Consider the following 25,213-nt stretch of genomic DNA (forward strand, 5'->3'; position numbering starts at 1 on the left):
AGTGATGCTTTTGTTTTAATCTCACATTGTTCTTTGATTTGTTTTGTTTTGTTTTAGGAAGACATATTTCAGCAAATGAAGCACTGAAGCTGGGTATTCTAGATAAAATTGTGAACTCAGACCCAGTTGAAGAAGCAATCAAAATGGCCCAGAGAGTTTCAGGTAAGATAATAACAAAATTAGCACAAGACTGGAAACAAGTTAAATGTCCCTTTTAATAAGGAACTCCTTAAATATGGTACATCCAAATAGAATATAATACAATTTTAAAATGAATGAGAAACTCTATGTATTGACATGGTATGAATGCCACCGTATGTTGTATTAAGTGAAAAAAGCGTCATTGTATATAGTGGTTCAACATTTGTATAACAAGAAAGGGAGTGTGGGATTTAATGTCTGTATAGGGAGAATGTATATATGTAACTGTCTGTGTATAAGATACTTCAGTAAGGATTCACAAGAAAGGGTTAATGGTTGCCTCTGGGAATGGGGCTGGTCAGCCAGCGGAAGGAGTTAGAAGGAGACTTCCCTCTTTATTCTTCCGTACCTTTTGAATTTTTATTGAATGAATGTATTTTCTATTAAGAAACATAATTAAAATTTAAGAAAAACCAAGCAAACACACATTTAAGCAGACAGAAGACAGGCTGTAGAATTGACCATAATAAAGCCGTGGTTCTGTCTCAGAGAGCTACGTTTTCTCTCACTGATTTTTCACTTTATGGAGTTATGACATTCCTTTAAGAGTTCTTGGGAGTGGCATTCCTACATGTTTTTCTTTCTTTCTTTTTTAACTGTTTCTTTTCAATTTATGGAGGTTGGCAGCAAGATGGAGAGGGTTAAAGAGTGTCAGAAAAAAAATAATTGGAAGGAATGTTGGGTCACAGGCAGAGCAAGTGTTCATCTCCCGGTTGGTGGTAGGTAATGGCTCAGTGGCATTCAAAGGTTTCTTTTGAAAAAGTCATTCTTTTGTCCACCCTGGCAGGGACCAAACACTTCCCTAAAATAATCTTTCTTTTTGTGGCTCTAGCTAGTTGCTGTTTCATTGCAATAGTAAGTGGAGAGGCCAGGGACTACGGGGAGAAAATACTGGTGGGTCTAAAGAGAGTTAGCAAGTCTTTACCCAAATAGGAACGAGTTTCCTGCTCTCTTTCTCTGCTTTCTGGATAATCTTCACCATGGTTTCATCACTGGTTTCATTGTGCCTCCTGGGAGGGCTTATTGCTTTGTTAGAAGTCACTTGGCCTACAGCCTAGGCTATTTGCATTTGGAGGTCCCTGAACGGTTTCTATCATATACACCTATGATTTTAGTTTGTAAAGGGCCTGATTTCAACAGGAAGATCTTTAACTGATTTCCTGAGATTCAGATTTGAGTTAAGTATTTCAAGAGATAGATGAGGACCATGGTCTGGTACACTTATAAAATGATCTGTTTTAATTATTAAAAATTATTTAGTTCTTAAAATCAGTTTATAATTTAAAATGTATGCATTAAATTATTATTTTTTAATTTATAAATGGTTTACTCAGTTTCAGCAGTATTACACAGTTTGTCCACTTGGTGGCAGCCAAATCTTGAGGAGGAATCATTGGCTTTAAAATTTGGTACTTCACCTGTTAACAGCAGGGGAATGGTTCTGGGCTTTGGATAATTATGTATAACTATTTTAAATTATAATCATGAAAACTTTGTAGAAATGTAAAACTGTGGTATAAAAATGTCAAAATACAAATTTACGTATATTCTATGATTATAACTACATAGGATATTTTGAATACAGACAAAAAATTAAAGAAAATACACAAAAATGAAAAGTTGTTTCCCCCCACAATTTCTGAAGTGATTTTTGCTATTGTTTTGATTTTTTCCAGCTTGAGGTATAATTCTTAAATACCTTTAAACTTGATTAATATAAAACTGTTTGTGATTTGGAAGACACTAATTTTTGCCAAACAAATTAGCAAAGATAGAAAAAATAATGTGGGATTGAATTTAAATAAGCTTTTCAACAGCTTGTAGTATATCCTGTCTAGAGGGCAACTGGGCAATCATGTACTGAGGCTTATTCCTACCTTTTGACTTAGTATTTTTATTTTTAGGAATTTATCAAGGGGAAATAATCACAGAAGTACTCAAAGATCTGTATACAGTGATACTCACTGAAGCTTTATTTGTCATTGTAAAATGTTGGAAACAACTCAAATATGTAATTTTAAGGGATTAGGTATGTAAAAGATGATAGATCTCAATGAAGCAACCCCTTTCAGCCATTAAAACTTCCATTTTTAAAGAAAATCGAAAAACTTGGAAAAATGTTTACATGCAATATTAAGTAGGAAAAACAACCAGATAGGAAATTGCACACATATATGTATGTGTAAATATGCATATTTACATATGGAAAAAGACTACAAGGAAATATAACAGAATTTTTAACTGTAGTTGTATTTGGGTGGTAGGTAGTGAAGATTTTTGATTAAAAAAATGTTTATCTTTTCTTAATATCTGAGTCATTAAATTTACCCAAGGGAAAAAGGGATGCCTGGCCAGTGTGGAATGGGTACAGTCTGGTAGAGAAATAGGTTTAGGACTGGGTGTCAGGAGACCTGGATTATAGTTTCAACCTATAGCTATATGAACCTTAATAAGTCAGCTTTGGGGGGCTTTATTTTCTTCATCAGTAAAAGGAAAAGTTTCAACAAAATTAGTTGGTTTCATACCCTGTTCTAAGAATCTATGGACTCCAGTTTTTGTTCTTGCTACAACTTGGGCAACTCCACTTTGTCTCTTTTAGTATTTAGGGCTTAGAATGCCAAGGAAAATTATGGGACTTTTATGGGGTTTTTTCTCTTTTTTTCTTTTTTTCAATGAGTTCCACTGTTTGGAATCCTATGATTTCTTGGTACTGCTTTGCAATAGATAATGCTAGAGACACAAGGTAGAGAAATAGGGCAGATCAATGAAGGACTAGCTCAGGGAATCTTATCTACATTTACATTTACTGTCTTACAGAATGCATAGTTTAGCTAGGTTTATTTATGTTGCATTTCATTTTCACTTGCGGTCTTGTGCTTTTCTTTTCTTTTTATGTTCCTCCACTTTTCTCTTCTTTTTTTTTTTTCTTTATTTGCTTTTAAATATAGATATTAGAATGTTATTTGGCAGGACAAAATTGATGAATTGATTTGAATAGGCTCCACAAATATCTGTTATAAAAATGTATACGTATTATAATAAATATTATAAATAGATGTACAACATATAAATGTTATAGATACTTATTATAAATAAATAATATATAAATATTATAGATACTTATAAATAGGTAATAAATATTTATATAAATATTCAATATATAAATATAATATAAAGTATATTTTATATCATTAAGATATATTATATTAAATATATGTTCATTTACCAGTCTCTAGTTATGTGAAGCTAGTGCAATGATCTTGATCTAGAGGAATGATTCTCAAACTTAACTCTGCCTCGCAAAGCTCTGTTGAAACAGATAGTGGGACCCCATTCATTAGTTTCTGATTCAGTACATCTGGGGTGCGGCCCAATTTGCAATTCTAACAAGTTCCTAGGTGGTGTTGATGTTGTATTCTGGGGAGCACACTTTGAGAACCACTGATGTACAGGGAACAAGGAAGGGTAGGAATGGAGATAACTTTTCCTAGTTTTGACTTTTTATAGCTCGCATGTGAACACTACCTATAGTCTTAAAGATATTACTAAATCAGTTATGAAAGGCATGGTTAAAAAACATACATGTATGGTTGCACACTTCGTGATTGTACCAACAACTACTGAATTACAAACTTTAAAATGGTGATTTTTATAGTATGTGAATTGTATCTCAATTTAAAAAATACATATAAAATTTTTGAGTTATCTTTTTCATTTGTAAAAATAGTCCATTAATTCAGCCTATTCCCACCTCCATCACTACCCCCCCACTGCTGAAATATTGCCTTTAAAATTGGAAAAGATTAAGAACATTCTTTAGTTTCCACATCCAATAGGAAAGTTGAGAAGGAAGGAAATTTTCAATGGTCAGTGTTGCAATCAGCAGTTTTGGAGCCAGTTAGGGGTGGGAGGGGATTGTAGGAGGTTAACATATATATATCTAAAAATGTGATTTGGGAAATAGCTGCAAATTTCTCTGCAAACCTAACACACATCCTAGAGAGTTGACTGTGGAAGTTAATTAGCTTCATGCATCTTAATGCTCTTGTTATATGAAGCTTTTCAGACTACCTCAGTGCAATAGATTTAGCAGAGCAATTCAGAGTTACTTGGCCAAACCAGATTGCTTTGGCTAAACTGGGGAGGGGAGGGTCCTGTAAAATGCTATTTATTTGCATTTGGCCAGCAGCCTGCTTGTTCCCAAACTGAGGAAGAACTCCTTGTTCCCTCGTGCATGACTCTGGCATAAAGCTGAAAATGTGTTCTGTTAGTCAAAGATGGGCACTGGGGACGTTCAACTGGGAGCCTCAACTCAGGAACCCAGTACTCTGTTTCTGTCCCTATAATGAACCCTGGTCCTGTTACTGTGACTGCACTGGGCTATGTTAGCCATTTTTAGCAACTCTTGTTCTGCCCAAAGACCTTGATCTGTTTGTTCATTTGGATTTTGTGGCTTAAAAAAAAAATCTCAGTGGTTTCATCTGTCTTTCTCTTCATTTTATCTTTTGCTCTTTGTAATTTATTTTTACTCTCTGTGAACATTTATATAAACATGTTTCACAAGAACAGAGTGACACTGCCTTACCTAGGAGGCCTAAGCACATGTCTAAATTGGCCTTCCTTTTCATATACCCAGGTTCTTTGGGGACCCCCTCAAGCCTGGGAAAGTGCAGTTATTCTGTCTGTCCTTTGCAGAGTGTCTGTAACAGACAGAGCTTACCATTTACCAGAGTTAGAGAAGAAAGAGTCCTTTAGGTCTTAGGAAACAATTTCTGTAAACTGCACATTGTGTCTCTTTTTATCCTAGGCAGGGAAAATCTATTCGTATCAGTTTACCAGAAAGGAAAGAGGGAAAATAATCACCTGCTTTTCTTCCTTTGGACATGTGATTCACTTATTTTTTTAATTAAAACTTGAATATTCTTTTGCCTTAGAAAACTTCAAAAGATTAAGAAAATTATGTGAATGGGTCAGGGAAAAAATTCAATTATGAGCATATTTGAATCATTAATTAGTTCTTTTTCCAATTTTCCTGGGCAGCTAATGCTGGTGCTGACCTGCCCACACTTGCCTCTCTTGTTACGTAGGTACAACTGAGTGACTTTAAAACCAAGACTCTAAAACTACCAAGTATATAAGAAATAGATGTTGAAAACACCATACCTGTAGACCCAAAGGGGAAATTCTGAATGTATTTTGTAGTAATAAAATGAAGTTGTAAGATAATAGCATCCCTCAGTTACAGCCACAGCACAAAAAGGATAGGAAATTGATCAGGGCAAAGCCTTGATCAAAAACTTTCCAGGGGATGTGCTTAGCTTGGCCCTAGGCTGGTCTGGACTGGTGCTATACATGGCTCCCAAAATGTCCATCTGCAGTCTGAGAGGTTCTGAGTATCCCCAGAATACTAGGGTTATGACAGTTGGCTAAAATTACTGCACACCATTAAGCTTTATTTCTTTTCTTTTTCTTCCTCCTTTTTTTTTTTTCTTTCTCTTCTCTTTTCAATCTCTTGCCCAGGGCAAAATTGCCAAAAGCTACAGCTGTCTTGGATACAGTGATTGACATAATGCTGTGTTCTTGGACCTCCCAAAGGCTATACTTCAAGATCAACTGTTGAATTTTTTAAAAAGTAGTCATGCCCAGGCCCCACCCCTAAAGATTCTTAACTGAGTCCACAATGTGGCACGAACATCCAAACTTTTTAAACTCTCAGATAACTCTGATGAGCGCTATTGGTATAGAGAATCAGCCCCCGTCATGGTGGGGATGGTGGTAGTGTCACAAGGCCAGAGATCCAGCTCTAAGCTATCCCAAGCCCATCTATGCCCTGTCCCCAGCATAGATTGCACCAGCCACCTGTTGTCTGATGCCATGACACTGACAGCTCGGCCTCCCTTTCTCATCCACTTGGTCCCCCACCCACTTGTCCTCTTCTCCCCACTGTGTGCTCTTGTCTTCCTTTTGGGTCACCAGGAAATTAAATCAGCTGTAGACCCTGGAAAGGTCTCCATCCTTCTCTGCTGAGTCTGCCTTCCTGTAAATTGAGGATTGGATAACTCATTGGATAACTGAACAAGTAATTGGTAGCCTGTTGGATAAGATTCATGTTTTTCCAACAATAGTGGGGTGAACAGGGACCACATGCTGCTCATCACCGTCTTGCCTCCTTTCCTGAATCCTATTCTCACATCATATGGGAAAGCATTAATTTTAAAAATCCATTCTTTTCAATTCTACTTAGTAACAAACATTAAGGAAATATTCTTGCCTCCTAGGCTAAAAGAAAGAAAGTTGAGATTATACAGTGCCTTAGAGATATAGTTCTTCCGTGTGCACATGGTTACATCCATGCCTTACTTAATCTCTTGTGTATATACAGTAACATCCCTATGCCAGACAGGCTCACATTCATCTATCTTTTTATAGTGAAACTGCTTTATAAGCTCTGGTAGGTTTTCTAATTAACTTAGGTGTTAACATTTTTGATATAGTGCTTTATTTTTGAAGAAATGGTCATACTTTTTAGAAATTAATTTCTGGAATACTACTTTAGAAAATAGTTTTGATCATGTAATTTGTTAAACATTCTTATATACAAACTTTAAAATATAGGACCACAAGGATTCTGGTTAGAAATTCACATATAATATATGGAAAATATTTATTTTATGCTATTAAATATTTATATCCAGGGATATAGGGTCACTCTTTATTAAGGTGCTATTTTACATTCCTCAATAAAATGTTATATAGACCTTAAAAGTCTTTTACTTTTCTATTTTGTTTGTTTGTTTGTTTGTTTTTAGGATTTTTTTTAATTGAGTCATAGTCATTTTACAATGTTGTGTCAAATTCCAGTGTAGAGCACAATTTTTCAGTTATACATGAACATACATATATTCATTGTCACATTTTTTTTCCGCTGTGAGCTACCGGAAGATCTTGTATATATTTCCCTGTGCTATGCAGTATAATCTTGTTTATCTATTCTATATATGCCTGTCAGTATCTATAAATTTTGAAATCCCAGTCTGTCCCTTCCTACCCCCTGCCCCCTTGGCAACCACAAGTTTGTATTCTATGTCTATGAGTCTGTTTCTGTTTTGTATTTATGTTCTTTTTTTTTTTAATTCCACATATGAGTAATCTCATATGGTATTTTTCTTTCTCTTTCTGGCTTACTTCACTTAGGATGGCATTCTCCAGGAACATCCATGTTGCTGCAAATGGCGTTATTTTGTCGGTTTTTATGGCTGAATAGTATTCCGTTGTATAAATATACCACATCTTCTTTATCCAGTCATCTGTTGATGGACATTTAGGCTGTTTCCATGTCTTGGCTATTGTAAATAGTGCTGCTATGAACATTGGGGTGCAGGTGTCATTTTGAAGTAGGGTTCCTTCTGGATATATGCCCAGGAGTGGGATTCCTGGGTCATATTCATGATAAATTCATTGCTATGTTTTTTTTAACATCCTTAATGAGGCATAATTTACCTTTTAGAGTTGTGCAGCCATCCCCATAAATCAGTTTTTGGACTTGTCCACTACCCCAAAAAGTTCCCTCTGACCTTTTGCAGCTTCCCCAACTCCCACCCCCAGCCCTAGGCAAACATTGATCTTTCTGATTCTATAGATTTGCCTTTTCTGGCCATTTACCATAAATGGCATTACACCATATGTAATCTTTTGCATCTAGCTTCTTTCAGTTTGCATAATATTTTTGAGGTTCATCTATGTTGTAGAGTGTATCAGTAGTTTGATGCTTTTTATTGCTGAGTTTACTTTATCCACTTATCAGTTGATGGATAGTCAGGTTGTTTCCAGTTTTGATTTATTATGAATAATGCTGTCATAAATATTCATATATAGGTTTTCATTTCTCTCAAGTAGATTCCTAGGAGTGAAACTGTTGGGTTGAAAGATAAGTTTATGTTTATCTTTTTAAGAAATTGCCAAACTTTTTAAAAGTGGATGTACTGTTTTATATTCTTACAAGCATTGTATGAGGATCCCAGCTACTCCACATCATCACCAACATTTGGTGTTATGTCTTTTTGATTATAGTCAGTCTAGTGGGTCTGTGTTAGTTGTCTTTAGTTGCATAACAAATTACCCCCCAAATTTAGCTGCTTAAAATCAAACAATTATCATCTTACAGTTTCTATAGGTCAGGAAGCTGGGTGTGGTTAGCTAGGTCCTCTGATTAGGGCTTCATATAAGACTACCTTCAAGGTACTGCTGGGGATGCTATAGGCTTAACTAGGGAGAGTCTGCTTCCAAGCTCACTCAAGTAGCTGTTAGTGGGATTCAGTTCCTTTTGGTCTGTTGAACTGAGGGCCTCAGTTCCTCACTGTCTATTGGCTGAAACCCTCCTTCAGTTCTTTGCCACATGGGCTTTATCAAAGGACAGCTCACACATGGCAGCTTGCTTTCGTCAGAGTAAGCAAGTGAGAGAGCAAGAGAGGGTGAGCAGGACTGAAGCCAGAATCCTTCTGTAATTTAATCTCAGAAATGACCTCCCATTACTTAGAAGCCACCTACCACATTCATTGTGATTTTAATTTGCATTTCCCTCATGACTAATGATGTTTAACATCATAATTTTTTCATATGCATATTAGCCATTCATGTATCCTCTTTGGTGAAACATTCCATAAAGTTTTTGCCCACTTTAAAATTGGATTTTTCGCCTTCTTGAGTTGCAAGAGGTCTTTATATACTGGGTACAAATACTTCATTAGATATTTGATCTACAAATTATATTTATTTTATTTAGTTTTCCCACTTGGTTCTAGTCCTTTCTGATACTCTTTTTTTTAACTGATGTATAGTTGATTTATAATGTGTTAATTTCTAGTGTACAGCATAGTGATTCATTTATATACATATACATATATATTCCTTTTCATATTCCTTTTCATTATAGGCTATTACAAGGTATTGATACAGTTCCCTGTGCTATACAGTAGGACCTTGTTGTTTACCCTGTTTTGTGATGATTTTTCTTGTTGTCCCACTTGTACAAGATCTTCTGCCAGAGTTCAGTAGGTATTCTGTGAGAATTGTTCCACATGCAGGTATATTTTTGATGTATTTGTGAGAGAGGGTGAGCTCCTTGTCCTTCTATTCCACCATCTTGAAGCCCTTTTCTGTGTTCATTTTGTATTGCTTTGATAACAAATTACCACAAGCTTAGCAGTTTAAATAACATAAGTGTACCATCTTATCAATCTATAGGTCAGAAACCTGGTAGAGGATTCACTGGAGTAGAATCCAGGTGTCAGCAGCTGCACTCCTTTCTGGAGTCTCTAAGGAAGAATCCGTTTACTGCTCACTTGGGTGGTTGGCAGAATTCAGTACCTGTATTGTAGGACCAAGCTGGTTGTAAACTGGGGGCCATTCCTAGTGCCTAGAGGTCACTGCATTCCTTGGCTCTTGGCCCTCTTGCTCCATCTTCAAAGCCACATTGTCATCAACGAGTGCTGTCTTTCCTACGTTGCACCTCTCTCTGACTTCTCCCTCATCAAATCTCTCTCACCGCAGAAAAGGCTCTCCTGTTTTAAGGATTCACGTAATTAGATTGGGCCGACCTGGGTAGTACAGAGCAAGCCACACATCTCAAGGTCTTTAACCTGAATCATATCTGTAGTCTCTTAGCCACGTAAGATAATATATTCATAGGTTCTGGGGATCAGGAAGAAGATATTTGGGGAGGCCATTATTCTGCCTGCCACACAAATATTTTCTCCCAGTCTATGATTCATCATTTCATTTTATTAATGGTATTCTTTTAAGTACAAAATCTTTAGTTTTGATGAAGTCCAATTAAAAACTTTTTGTCTTTCATGTATTGTGCTAAGAATACTTTGCCTAACCAAAGAAATCATAAAGATTTTTCTTATTTTTTTCTAGAAATTTTTATAATTTTAGCTTTTCAATTTAGATTTATGATCCATTTTGAGTTAATTTTTATATATGGTGCTAGGTAAGGATCTAAGTTTCTTTGTTTTGTTTTGTTTTTCATGTGGATATCCAACTGTCCTCAGCACCATATGTTTAAAAAAAATCTTCTTTCTCTTATTAAATTGTTTTGGCACTTGTGTTGAAAATTAATTGGCCATAAATATAAAGATTTATTTCTGAACTCTCAGTTCTCTTCCATTGATTTGTATGTCTATTCTTGTGTCAGTATTACACTGTCTCCTTTTCTAGGTATTTTTAAGTTTTTATTACTGTTAAGAATGGAGTTAAGATTATTTTGAACCTAAAATATTATTAACTCAGAACTATTTTCCTTAAGCTCACTGGCAGATTAATATAATCAGTCTATCATAATAGTGGCTTGGCTTTGGAGTAAAAGGAAAATACAATTTTTATGCCTCAATTAAGTAACTTGAAATTGCTTTGAATCTCTTAAATTCTATCTTTTGGGACTAAGTTGCAAAGATGTCAGAGATTTTGATATCAGTGTTACATTAAATACCTTGATAAACAGTATTTAATTTTGTATTTTGAATTTCAACAGGTTATTGTTATCATTATGTACACATATTCCTTTGGTACAGGTAACATTTCCAAAGATCTGATTTTCTTTCATATTTCTTGCAGATCAATCTCTAGAATCCCGTAGACTCTGCAACAGGCTGATTCCGAACTTGCCAAACATGGATGCCATTTTCAGTGAAACCATTTTGAGGATGCGGAAACAGCACCCTGGGTGCATTTCTCAGGAGACTTCTGTCCGTGCGGTTCAGGCTGCCGTCCAATATCCCTATGAAATGGGCGTCAAGAAGGTGGAGGATCTGTACATGTACGTTCAGTCATCAGGGCAGGCTAGAGCCCTGCAATATGCTTTCTTTGCTGAGAGAAAGGCAAGTAAGTGGTCCACTCCCTCCGGAGCATCCTGGAAAACAGCATCGGCACAGCCCATCTCTTCTGTTGGTGTTCTCGGTAAGAATGTGTGTAATGTCTTCCCCCAGATCTGCACATATATGGTGCTACCATTTGTTTAGGGCCACCAGTTGCCACACTTTTTGCTAAACATATTTCTTGTTTTAGCTAACTTAATTTTCACCCCAGCTCATGAACTGTCTTTATTTTACATGTGAGGCATAGAGACACTAACCTTCTCAACAGTGAGCTAAACCCCAGTAGTCTGATGCTAGGTCAGTCTGATACCAGACTTGGCATTTTTAACTCATTTCTACCTCTTCCCCATCTCTCACTCCTGGGTTTCCCAATACTGATTATTTGTGCCACATTTCAAGGTATGGCTCGTCACTTCTACAGATACAGATTTGGAATGAAGGCTCTGTCCTTCTAGTCTTTGGATCCATTCACTTCTCCTGGTTCAAAACAATTATCCTCAGATTCATCAGAACCCTGAAATAGTGGCTTCCCTACTCTGTCCTCCTGAAATTTCCCTAAACAAAAGGTCTTCTTCCCTCAGAAGCTAGCTCTCTGATTACATTCTTTGGGCCAGTTTCCTAAACTTCACTTTCTCTTAGTCTTGGCCCAAGAATAGTGTTGGGTGGATTCTGAACCCCATGAATGGTAAGCAAAATGTTATATGTATCAGCTTGTGTACAGTCACCTAGGGGAGGAGGTCTATAGGTTACTAAAGGCATCGACCTTCTTAACCCTCACCCAGCATTCTAGCACCCACCCTACTTGGAGGGAAAAAGCCCTTTCTACACTTTCTTGGTCTGTCGTCTCAGTCAAGTTTGGGTAAAAAAATACTGTGTCTTTTTTTAAAATGCATTCCTTTTTTAAAATTGTTTATTTCATCTAGGTTTTTTAAATTTTATTTTCAGGGAGTTGTATGAAGTCATCTCATTTTTTTTTAAATTGAGGTACTGGGGATTATACCCGGGACTTCATACATGCTAAGCACACTCTCTACCACTGAGCTATACCCACACCCCTAACCAAATATTGTGTCTTTAATACAAATGCACTGTGCTCCTTCTGACACTGACTCTGTTCACTTGTGACTTTTTAAAGAACATAGATAAATAGTGTGACAAAGAACCAAGAATGTTCCCTTTTTATGTTCTTTCAGCAACAATATTTGTTTCTAGTTGTGTACTTACCTGTTTCTTCTTCCCTATATTCCTTGAAGCCAAGAATAATTAATGCAAAATAATAGTAAAAGTTTCAAGTTTATTAGTATTTTGTTTGTCAACAATTTTAAAGACGTCAGGTTTGTATCTGGTATGGAATGTTTAAAAGTTTGAGGTCTGCTTTTTTTTTAAGTATACACAGCATTGTTCTGGAAAATGTTTGAAAAGCATTTAAACTATGTAGAAGACAATGTGGATAAAAATAAAATGAGAAAGTTTGGTCCTTTCCCCCTTCTTCATGTTTATTCCCGCACTGCTCTGCACTTCATCTTTGTGAAGCAGGCCCCTGTGGCACCCTGTGTCCTCTGGAACTCGCCTACAGCCTCATGTGTTTCACTGATGCTCCCTCCTCTGTCTCCTGCCTGAAACCTGGCTTACCATGTGCACCGGCTTCTCCTGCAGCCCTCTCAAGAGAACGCTGTTGCTTCTACCCTCCATGGACCTCAGTGTCACTTCCCAACTCCCCTCTCAGACCATTATTCCTTTCAGGACACTTCCCTCTGTGCTCCTGCCATCTGCTGTTACCACTTTATCCTTCCTCATTACTGTCAGTGCACCCCCTTATCTGCCCTCTTTTTAGTACCTAGCTCACAGTTATCCACTTCGGCCCAAATCTTACTGCCATCCTGACTGTCTTCATCATCTGTGTAGATAATTCATCCAGCCCTGTTGCTTCTGGGTTTCTTTGCCTCCTCAGATCCAGTGACCTTCACCTCAGTTCACTTCCATGACCCACACTTATGGCTTCACCATCGGTCTTGTCTTTACCCTGAACATTTCTCCACCTCTGAAACGTGAAATCTCACTTTTCCACCACAACCTTGTATCTTTCCATGTCCCTTTCTCAGCTATTCTGACTACATCCATTACTTGACTGGCTCCTCTTATCTTTACTTTCTTCTTTATTCAGTTTTCATTTCCAGAGTCATCACATCAGTCACTCTCTTGCCAGTGTCTTCAAATTCCGTGATTCATTGTTTTTCATTAAGTCCCCTGGAAAAACCCCAACCCTGCTGAGCCAACTTGGCACTTCCATGAGCCCACACCCAGGCTTCTCAGATCAGGGCGGCACCACTGCACATCCAGGCTCTCCCACCTGGAGTGCTCTCAGGGCCGTCAGAAGGGGAGAGGACTGCAGTTGACCAAACACTGCAGGATCAGTAGTTAAGGCATCCCTTATTCTTTTTTAACTTCTCTGAGGTCAAGAAGAAGGAGATTCTTGACCAGACTGAATTCCATGGTACTTAAAGGCAGTCATTTGGTACAGGAGCAGGACTCCTTGACCCTGTCTGTATGTGTTTAGTGAGGAAAAATTAGGAAACTAAATTCAGTATAAATACAGTATATACCTTTGAAAACATAATCACTAATAGTGCAAAGCTTGGTCTTTCAGCCCTTTGTTCTTGAGAACTTTGAGACCACAAGATTGTGAGAAGTTAGTAGCTAAGAACTTTTTGAAAGGAATAGATACTGTGTTTTCATGTATATTTTGTTTCAGTGATTAAATGAAAAGTATCAGTTTATAGAACTAAAGAAGATCTAAAATTAGAGCTAAGACATTTCTAAAAAGCATTAATCTGGGCCACTTTGTGGTTTGGATTACGAGTTGTTTGGGGCCCCAGAGGTCCTACAGAGTCCTGCTCTGCGAGGTGAGTGCTAGGGGCCAGACTCCACCTTCACCAGGGGACTTTCCTTCCCTGCTGTTTTCAGTTCTGAGATATCACCTACATCACATTACACTTTACAAAGCACTTCCACGTAACTTCCCATTAGTCCTGATTGTCCCTGTGAGATTGTAATCTCTACATGTTAGAAGTTTTATATGAAGCTTGGGACTGAAAGCTAGGAGGCCGGGATTTTGAACCCCCCACTCGACCTCCTATTTACCCAGGCTAAATTTTGCTACAGCAGTGAGAGCTATTCAGCATTTTTGTTACTGAGTAAAACTCAGATGCTTAGTAAATTTGGAAAACTAAATGTTTTAAATAATTTAATACATTTATTATATTATATTACATAATCTAATACAAGTTAAAAATTAAATATATTCCAGAGAAACTAAATGGATGAGTTCTGATGACTGATAACATTCTATATTCAAAACTAATCCCCACTGGGGACTAAGACATACAAACTACTATGTATAAAATGAATAAACTACAAGGAAATACTGCACAGCACAGGGAATGTAGCCAACATTTTATAATAACTTTAAGTGGAGTATAATCTAAAAACATTCTGAATCACTATGTTGTACACCTAAAACTAATATAATATTGTAAATCAACTATACTTCAATTAAAAAACAATCCCCAAAGCTTGTCAGTGTCAAGTATACAAGAGTAATGTATACATGGCTTTCACAAAACTGGATTCGACCTGCAGGCTACAGTTCGCCAACACCTGCTCTAGGGTCTCCTCCAAGGCCTCAGAGTTGTTTGTTCTCTGCACCCTCTGTATACAGGTGGTAATGAAGGATCTTGTGGGAGATTTCAGGGGCCAATCGTAATCCCACACCTCCCTTCTTCCCCCATTTCATTGATCAGAATTAGTTATAGGCCCTACCAGGATACAATGGGTCTGGAAAGTACAGGCTTCTATGTGCCAGGAGTAAAATGAAATGGTATGGGGAAGAAACAACAACGTTTTGCCATCGAGTAATTTGTCTACATTTTCCATTCTTCTTGCCTTTGCTTAAACTATTACTCACTTTTCTTTTCCCTTCCCCTGCCTGGGTGGTTCAACTTCTCCAATTTCACCTATTTCAATATTCAAATATGTCTTGAAATAATCTTTATCTTGAAGCTTTTCTTGATTCAGCCAGCCAAAAATAATCTTTCCTTCGAGTCACCAAAGAAATTTGAACTTCTCTCATCATTTAGTTTACCTTGTAAGGTGGATATTTGTGAACTTTTCTTCCTCACACCTCTAGATTATAACCTTCGTGAGGGTTGGTACTATTCACGTTTGTGAATGGCAGTTTCATTGAGATGAAACCCATGTCATAAAATTCACCCACTTAAAGAGCACAATTCAACATAAAATACTGCAGCTGCTATGAAGAACAGTATGGTAATTCCTCCAAAAATTAAAAGTAGAATTACATATTATGATTCAGCAATTCCACTTCTAGGTGTATATCCAAAATAATTGAAGGCAGGGACTCCAACAAATATTTGTAGTCATATCCATAGCAGCATTATTCACAATAGTGGAATAATGGTGGAAGCAACACAAATGTCCATTGACAGATGAATGGATAAACAAAATGTGGAACATATGTATATTCAAAGGGATATTATTCAGGCTTAAAAAGGTAGGAAATTCTGACACATGCTACAACATGGATAAACCTGGAGGATGTTCTGCCAAGTGAAATAAACTAGTCACAAAAGAACAAATACTATATGATTCCACTTACACTAGGTACCTAGAGTAGTCAAAATCATAGAGGCAGAAAGTAGAATGGTTTGCTGGGGGCTGTGGGGATGGAGGAATGGGGTGTTATTGAAAGGGTACAAAGTTTCAGTTTTGCAAGTTGAAAAGAGTTCTGGAGATGGATGGTGGTTCTGGTAGCACAACTTTGTGAATGTATTTAATACCACTGAACTGTGCACTTAAAAATGATTATGGTGGTAAATTTATGTTTATGAATTTTACCACTATTAAAACATTTTTAAAATACATAGTAACATTGTCAACGAAAAAAAGCAAAACAGTACACTTCAGTGGTTTCTAGATCATAAAGTTGTGCAACCATTGCCACAGTCAGTTTTAGAACATTTTCATCACTCTAAAAACAAACCTGTGTCCATTATCAGTCATTCCTCATTGCTCTTCCTCCCAGCTCCTGGTAACCACAAATCTATTTTCTGTCCCTGTGGATTTTCCTATTCCAGTCCTTTCATATAAATGGAATCACATAACATGTAACCTTTTATGTCCAACTTCTTTAACTTAGCAAAGGCTCATCCATGTTGTAGGAGGTATCATCTCTTTTTATGGCTGAATAATATTCTACTGTAGGGATGTACCACCTTTTGGTTCTCCATGTTGTTGGCTATTTGGCTTGCTTCCACTTTTTGGCTACTTTGAATAATGCTGCTATGAACACTTCTGTACAAGTTTTGTGTGGAGATATGTCTTCATTTCTCTTAGGTTATATATACACCTACCTATCTACCTACATACCCAGGAGTGGAATTGATGGATCATATGGTAACTCCATGTTTAACATTTCGAGGGACTTCCAACTCATTTTCTACAGCACCAGCACCATTTTACAATTTGCCAGCAATGAATCAGGGTACCAATTTCTCCACATCCTCACCAGAACTTGTTATTGTTTGTCTTATTAATTATAGCTATCCTAGTGGGTGTGAAGTGATAGCTCATTGTGATTTCAGTCTGCATTTCCATAATGACTAATGATGTTAGGCATCTCTTCATATGCTTATTGGCCATTTGTATATCTTCTTTGGAGCAGTGTTTATCAGATCCTCTGCCTAATTTTAAATTGAGCTGTCTTTTTATTGTTGAGTTTAAGAGTTCTTTATATATTCTGATACAAGTACCTTATCAGATATATGATTTGCAAATATTTTCTCCCATACTGTGGGTTTTTTTCACTTTCTTCATTATGTCCTTTGAAGCATAATTTTTTTTTTTAAATTTTGATAATGTCCAATTTATCTATGTTTTCTATTTTTTTTATGCTCTGGTGTCATTTCTAAAAATCCATTGCCTAACCCAGGGTCATGAAGATTTACTCATAGGAGTTTTGTAGTTTTAGCTCTTACCCCAGTCTTTGATACATTTTAAGTTAATTTTTGTATATGGTGTGAGGTAAAAGTACAACATGTGAATATCCAGTTGTCCCAGCACCATTTTTTGAAAAAGACTGTTCTTTCCCCATTGAATTATATTTGCATCTTTATCAAAAATTGATTTTTCATAAATGTATGAGTTTACTTCAGGACTCTCAATTCTATCTCTTGGACCTATGCCAGCATCACATGGTATTGAATACTGTTATCTTTGTCAAAAGTTTTGAAATTGGGAAGAGCGAGTTCTCTAACCTTATTCTTCCTTTTCTATATTGTTTTGGTTATTCTAGATTTCTTGTATTTTTACACGACTTTTAGGATCAGCTTGTTAATTTCTGCAAAAAAACAGATCTTTGATAGTGATTGCACTGGATCTGAAGATCAATTTGGGTAGTGTTGCCATCTTAACAATATTAAGTCCTATGATCCATGCATGGAATGTCTTTCCATTTATTTAGATGTTCCTTAATTTCTTTCAACAGTTGTTTTTTGTTGTTGTTGTTGTTGTTTTTTTTTTGGTTTTTAGTGTATAGGTCTTACCATTCTTCCTTAAATTTATTCTGAAGTATTATTTTTAATGCTATTATAAGTGGAATTTTCTTAATTTCATATTCAGATTATTCATTGCTAGTATATAGAAATACAGTTGATTTTTATCTATTGATCTTGTATCCTTCAACCTTGCTGAACTTGTTTATTAGTTCTAATAGTGTGTGTGTGTGTGTGTGTGTGTGTGTGTGTGTGTGTGTGTGAAACCTGCTCATTATTATACCCTTTGGAGCACTTACTACAATGCCTAGCCTTAATTAGTGTTCAGCCATTTGTATTGATATCTTTGAAAGCCACATTTCCACAGAAGCCTTCCATTAACTGAGTAATTTCCCAGTTCCCAATACCATTGAAACATTCTTTTTCTCCTTCACTCTTATCTGCAGGCTTGGGAACAATGGGCCGAGGCATCGTTGTTTCTCTGGCAAGGGCCCAAATCCCAGTGATTGCCGTAGAATCAGACAAGAAGCAGCTAGAAGCTGCGAACAACATAATCACCTCCATCTTGGAAAAGGAAGCATCCAAAATGCAACAGAGTGGCCACCCTTGGTCAGGAACAAAACCCAGGTTAACTACATCTATGAAAGAGCTTAGTGGTGTAGATTTAGTCATTGAAGCAGTATTTGAGGAAATGAACCTGAAGAAACAGGTCTTTGCTGAACTATCAGCCGTGTGCAAGCCAGAAGCATTTTTGTGCACCAATACTTCAGCCCTAGACATTGATGAGATTGCTTCTTCCACTGATCGACCTCACTTGGTCATTGGCACCCACTTCTTCTCCCCAGCTCATGTCATGAAGTTGTTAGAGGTTATTCCCGGCCGATACTCTTCCCCCACTACTATTGCCACAGTTATGAATTTATCAAAAAAGATTAAAAAAATCGGAGTAGTTGTAGGCAACTGTTTTGGGTTTGTTGGGAATCGAATGTTGAAGTCTTATTACAACCAGACATATTTCTTATTAGAAGAAGGCAGTAAGCCAGAGGAGATAGATCAGGTGCTGGAAGAATTTGGTTTCAAAATGGGACCTTTTAGAGTGTCCGATCTTGCTGGGTTGGATATAGGTTGGAAATCTCGGAAAGGGCAAGGTCTTACTGGACCGATGTTGCCTCCAGGAACTCCTGCCCGAAACCGAGACAATGGGAGATATTGCCCAATTCCTGATATGCTCTGTGAAGCAGGACGATTTGGCCAGAAGACAGGTAAGGGTTGGTACCTTTATGATAAGCCATTGGGTAGGATTCACAAACCAGATCCCTGGCTTTCCAAATTTCTGACACAGTACAGAGAAACCTATCACATTGAAGAGCGTATCATTAGCCAGGTTGAGATCCTTGAGCGCTGCTTATATTCACTCATCAATGAAGCATTCCGCATCTTGGGAGATGGCATAGCAGCTGCCCCAGAGCACATTGATGTTATCTACTTACATGGGTATGGATGGCCAAGGCATAAGGGTGGGCCCATGTTCTATGCCTCCACAGTTGGGCTGCCCACAGTGCTAGAGAAGTTGCAGAAATATCACATGCAGAATCCTGATATTCCCCAACTGGAGCCTTGTGACTATCTGAAAAAAATGGCTTCCCTGGGAAACCCTCCTCTGAAAGAGTGGCAAAGCTTGGCAGGACCCCCTAGCAATAAATTGTGATCCAGCCTGTCAGGTTATGCCTCACATGCTGGCATCAGATAATGCTAACTGAATTTCACTGAAATTAAATCCAAAGATCTTAAGTAAGATTTCTCTGAAATTCAAAGCAAAAGAAATAATTGGTTGGATAATCCTCCTCTTTGGGTCTTCCATCTGGTGATGATCCTAATGGCTCACATGTCTAGGAATGTCCTTCCTCTGCCTTGGAATCTGTTGTTATCAGATAAATTATTTCAATCACAGTGAATAAACTTGGGTTAATACCATAATAGCTAAGGAGAGAGCCTCAGGAATAAGTTGAGGTTCCCAAGTTCTGTGGAGAAATATGTCATCAATTATTAACTGATAAATGCAGCTAAATCCTAAATTCATTTTGAGCCCTTTTTGAACTTTACATATGAAGTACTGATAGGAAATCTGATGGTTCCTTCACTCATCAGATATTCATTGTGCACCCCCAAGCATCTTGCACAGCACTTGACAGACCTAGAATCCAAAGGGGTATTCATCCAGCAAGGAAGCTTTTGCTAAAGTTCAGATCGTAGTCTCGGGTGGCGTGGAGATGGTTGACAGGGTAGAGTCAGCAGTGAGGGTGTCTATGAGTGAGCTTTGAAAGCTGCCCAAGGAGAGGCAGAGGCAGGGTATCCAAGGCAGAACAGTGTTAAAGTTTATGCAAAACACAGTTGAGAGTTGGTGAGGAAACCACATACTTCATACTAGAATGGGGAACTCAGAGTAGCTTGTCAAGTCGTGCTCAATATATTGCTTCTATCCAAGGCCTATGTGCACAGTTGTTCTTGCTGCTTGCAAGGGACTCAGTAATGTCTGAAGATAATTTCAAGACCACTGGATGTCCACAACCTGATCTTTCTTTACACTTCTATTCAAGGATAAGTATGGAAAGTGGTAAATTGTTAACTTAGTGTAAGAAGAGATCTCAGGAATCAAACGTCCTCCGATTCTGTGATAGAGTAACGATGCTAGTTCCCCTGTCACGATAAGCCTTTGTGATGTTAGGTATGAAGATGGTTGAATCTTGACAAATCCAAAATGATGACAAAACAAATTTTGTATAATTCTGTTATAAGATTTCTTCTCTTTTTACTTTTGCCTTGTATGGTTAAAAGTTGAGGGACTGGTCAACACAAAAACCTATACACAAATGTTTATAGCAGAATTACATAATAGCCTCAAATTAGAAACAACCAAAATGCCCATCACCTGATGAATGGATAAGTAAGATGTGGAGTAGCCATACAATAGAGTATTATTTGGCCATAAACAGAAATGAAGTACTGCTACATACTAAACATGATGAACCTTGAAAATACTATGCTGAGTGAAAAAAATGGGCAAATCTATAGAGCCAGAAAGCAGATTACAGGTTGCTTAAGGTTGAAATGACTGCAGAGTGGGGAATGGGGAATGACTGCTAATGAATACAGGGTTTCCTTTTGGGTTGATGAAAATATTATGAAATTATTGTGGTGATGGTTGTATAACATTGTGAACCTACTAAAAACCATTGAGTTGTATGTGGGGGAACTCTATGGTATGTGAAACATATCTCAATAAAGTTAATAAATAAGTAAACAAATGGGCTCAGGTTGTTATCCTTCAGGGTGATGTAAATGAACTGTTTTCATAACATTTTGACTAGTTGAACCCAAACAAAACTATCAAAAGTTCTGATAGAGAAATCTTGAATGAATATAGTGTAAGTTTTCCATTGTAAAAAACAAACAAAACAAAACCAAAAAAACTTTCTGGGGTGTGCCTTGAATTGTAGTTCAGTTTAGGATAATTTTTATGACACGTATTGCTGGATTTCACATAAATTGGTCCTTGAAATAAATGACATCAATAGAAAATATTCCCACAAGTAGTAAATCTGTCTCCAAAATGATTTATTTTCAAATTAATATATACTTATTTCAAGTTAATACACACACATAAACTCTTCTTTAGACTGGAGTAGGTTTTATTTTGAGTTCTTAAAACTCTCTTTCACCCTACACTCCTCTCTGGGTTGGGGTTTTGATACTAGAGTGTCTACGAATAGATTTTGAGTCAATAATCCCTGAAATTTTATGCTAATATTTGTGTCTATGTATCTGAGTGCACTTCTCAGAAGAGGTACCATATCTTACATCATATTCTCTGAAGTGTCTCTGACCCAATAATAAGGACCAATACTTTATATATAAAATGGGGAGAAGAAATATGAGTTCACTTATCCTCATTTTGTATCAAAAGAGGCAAAATCAATTCAAACTGAGGGGTCCTACAAACAGCAGTGGTTAATATGAAGAAATCTTTCCAGGATTTCTTATCCCATTATTGAAAATGGCACTTGCTTAAAGGCTTATTTTGTTGTTGTTGTTGTCATTAATAATTTAAAAACTACCTATTTTTTTTAAAAACACCTTCTGAATGACGTTTTAAAAATGTGTTCTGGGTAATTGTCTCTAACGAGAATTATGTATTAGTAAAGCACCCGTGAAGCTTTGCCATGAGACTGCAGCTTTGCTGAGACTGATGATGCTCCTTCAATCAGGATAGCGCGGTGCAACTGCAGTTGCTGTCTACTGATTCATTTCCAGCAGGAACAGGTGTGCTCACAAGAAAGAAAGTGAGGGCTCCCACACTCCCCTGATTAATGATGATACAGAAAGGTGCATGCAAACCACACTCCACTGCACCGTAGGAACCTGGAATTTCCAGGATCTTACGTTTGTCTTTAAAATAGACACCTGGAAATCAGAAATATCGCAGGCTCACTAGATTAGCTGACCCTCTTGTTAGCCATTGATGAGATTGATGTAAATCAAGTTCTCTGGATTACGTTTTAAAACAGCTTTCTTCAAGAACAGAATAGTCTTTCATTCCTCTTGGGGCTATTAGTGCCAAGCTGCTCATCTTGCCAGCTCATACGAGGTTTGAGATTCACAGAGACAAGTTACCCTGCTTCCTGGCAGGACAGCAGCATTACACAACTCTGAGGGACACCATTTATAGTGTGTTCCAAGGGGCTACCATTCACACAGAAATAATGTGAATAGCACCCCCGCGGACTTGTGCAACACCCAGTATTGTTTCTGGGGCACATTGTGTAGGCATTTCAAGCCCAAAACTTTCTTCTGCTTATTGCTATAAGTATCTTTCTAAACAAAACTTCATTGACAAAAGTAGAGGGAAAGTCTCCATTTAGACTGGTGTCTCCAACGGAACCAAATTTTTAGAAAAAGATTACAATTGACACTTGAATGGATTTGAGCTGTGTGGGTCCACGTATATGCAGATTTTGTTCCATGGGAAATGCTTCAGCACTACACAATCTACAGCTGATTGAAACTGCTGATGTGGAGGAACCACAGATGGGGAGGACCATGGCTGCAAAGGAACCTCCTTTGTGGAGGGATCAATTACAGGCCGATTTTCAGACTGGACAACACCCCTGACCCTGCCTTGTTCAAGGGTCAACTGTACTTCTTGTTCTTATTCTGTTGAGGGGGAGGTAATTGGGTTTGTTTGTTTGTTTGTTTATTTATTTATTTAATGGAGGTACTGAATATTGAATCGAGGGCCTTGTTCCTGCTAAGCAGGGCACTCTGCTTCTTGTCTGTTATTCTTGGTGTTTTTTATTTCTAGCACCCTAAGAGGGATGTGGGAGAGATGAACAGGGCTTTTAATTCTCGAAAGAACTCCAGGGCATTTCAATTGCAATATTTGTTTGTTCTTTCATCAAACTTAAAATAGCCTGGCAGGATGAGTGCCTGAAATCATCTGATAAAACGACATGAGCAGAGCTGAAGCATCTACCTTGTGCACATCTCTCCACCTTCTCAGACATCACAGAAGCAGGTGCTAATGCTAGACGTGATGTGAGATCCTTAGGATGGGGTGCAGCAGAACTTTGTCCAACCAAATCACAAGTGCACTTGGATTCCTGAAGACTGCCAGGGCTTGGAGAGTCATTGATTTGTAAGTTTTGGCAGAGACTGCTGGCTGTCTTCCAGTGTTTCTCTTCTTCTGTAGCAATAAACTTCTGAATTTTTAGCTGAGTATTTGGTTGCTCAAAATGCACAGTATTGTGTCAGCTTCTCTTGCATCCAGTTGTGAGAATGTGACTAGGATCTAGACAATGGGACATACATGGCAGTGTCACGCGGCAGCTTTGGGGAACCTACCTTAACGATCAGATGATATGCATCCTTTTCCTGTTTCTTTTTTGTCCCTTCCTCCATCTTGCTGCCTGGAACACAGATGTGAGGGCTGGAATTGGACCCACTGTACTGGACCACAAGGACAAAAGTCACAGGGATAACAGAAAGGAGGGTGTAAAGAGCGTGGCTCCCAAGGACTTCATGGAGCAGAGTTGCTGCTCTGCCAGCCAATAGCCATTTGTATGAGAGAGAAATCAACACCTATCATGGGTAAGACACTGTTATTGTCATTCTTTAATTCCTCACAGCTGACCCTAATCCTAATGGATGCAGGTGGGGTCCAAGAATGAGAGGGTTTTGTTTTGTTTTGTTTTTGTTTTCCTCAGTGCCATGTTTTTTCATGTTTTTCCAAAGTGCCAGCACAGGCAGCTTTGAGAATCTAATCTCCTTAAACAGGATTTCTTGTTTCAAGAAAAATTTTTTTTGCCAGTGTGATTTTTTTTGATGTTGAATTGCTCATAAGTTTCTATGTTGTGTTTCACATATAATTATTGTGGATAGTTCATGGAGACACCACTAAGAACCTGAGCATAATTTAAAACCTGGACCCCAAGGACAAAGGTCCCTCAGGATAGCAGAAAGGATGACATCAACATTTTAGTAGGAAACAGTCTTGTAGGTCTGCTTGAATCTCAAACTGACTCCTACTTAATTAGAGACAAAAACACAAAGGGTGTATTATCAGAAGGAAAGGTGGCAGACAATGCACAAAGGGAAAGAAGAGTAATTCAAGAGGCAGTATCTCTCAGCACTGACCAAGAGGGAGGTGCTGCATCTGGGTGACAACCCTTCTGCTCACTGGATCAGAGATCTAAAATGGGGTGTCCCTCCACAAGACAGTGTGAAAGACGTGCCATCGAGGTACAGACAGAAAACATTTAGAACCACTCTTGCTACTTATTTTTGTCTAAAAAGTAAGAAATTAACCTTTATTAATATTTCTTGCCCAAATGGACACTGCTGTCCTCACCAGGTTGTCTCAGACAGCCACACGTGGGAATCAAGTATCACGAGGGCAGCAGGTGAGTTCCAAAATGTAGAGAGGCTGACAGTGGCAGCCTTCCTCTTTCCTCTACCTTCAGCACATTGAGAAACATTGCAAATTAGGTCTGCTGGGGTAAGTGGATATTTAGACTAAATTACTTAGTTTCACTAAAGCAACCCTCACAAAAGACACTTTCAAAGAAAGCATGCTTAAAAAGAATCTTTGAAAGAAACACAGCTGAAAATAATACAAATTATGCAAGCAAAGGTGAACAAGAAAACAGCAGAGCTGGTAGCTCTGGTATTAACGTTTTGTCAGCTGCGTTACAGTGCAGAATGGTTTAGAAGGATCACACAAGATGTTGGCCCCCCCAGATTGAAATTATCAAGAAGATTATTGGAAATAGTGGTTTATAACCTACTGTTCATGATGAAGCTTACCTACCCTAAGTGTGCATTGTGTCTTATATTAGTTAATATTGGTATGAAACATCACCCATTAGCAAAATGTTTTAATATGTTGTTTATTTCATTTTATGTCATTCTTTATAAATTTCTATTATGTTTAACATGTGTATATATATATATATATTAATAAAACAGTAAAAGTATGTAATTTATAAACATTGTACTATTATGTATTAGATACGT

General features: G+C 37.6%; 1 protein-coding gene across 1 annotated transcript in view; it reads left to right on the forward strand.

Annotated features, from left to right (window-relative positions):
• Window positions 1-20,949, forward strand: part of EHHADH (enoyl-CoA hydratase and 3-hydroxyacyl CoA dehydrogenase) — a 41,807-nt gene extending 20,858 nt beyond the window's left edge. The window contains exons 5-7 of the mRNA XM_010959185.3: window positions 58-162; window positions 10,816-11,157; window positions 18,091-20,949. Coding sequence (XP_010957487.2) covers window positions 58-162; window positions 10,816-11,157; window positions 18,091-19,352 — 1,709 coding nt within the window. The 3' untranslated portion in view covers window positions 19,353-20,949. The remainder of the gene's footprint in view (window positions 1-57; window positions 163-10,815; window positions 11,158-18,090) is intronic.
• Window positions 20,950-25,213: the final 4,264 nt, after the last annotated feature.

This window comes from Camelus bactrianus, chromosome 1 (assembly GCF_048773025.1).
Source record: "Camelus bactrianus isolate YW-2024 breed Bactrian camel chromosome 1, ASM4877302v1, whole genome shotgun sequence".
Lineage (NCBI taxonomy): Eukaryota > Metazoa > Chordata > Mammalia > Artiodactyla > Camelidae > Camelus > Camelus bactrianus.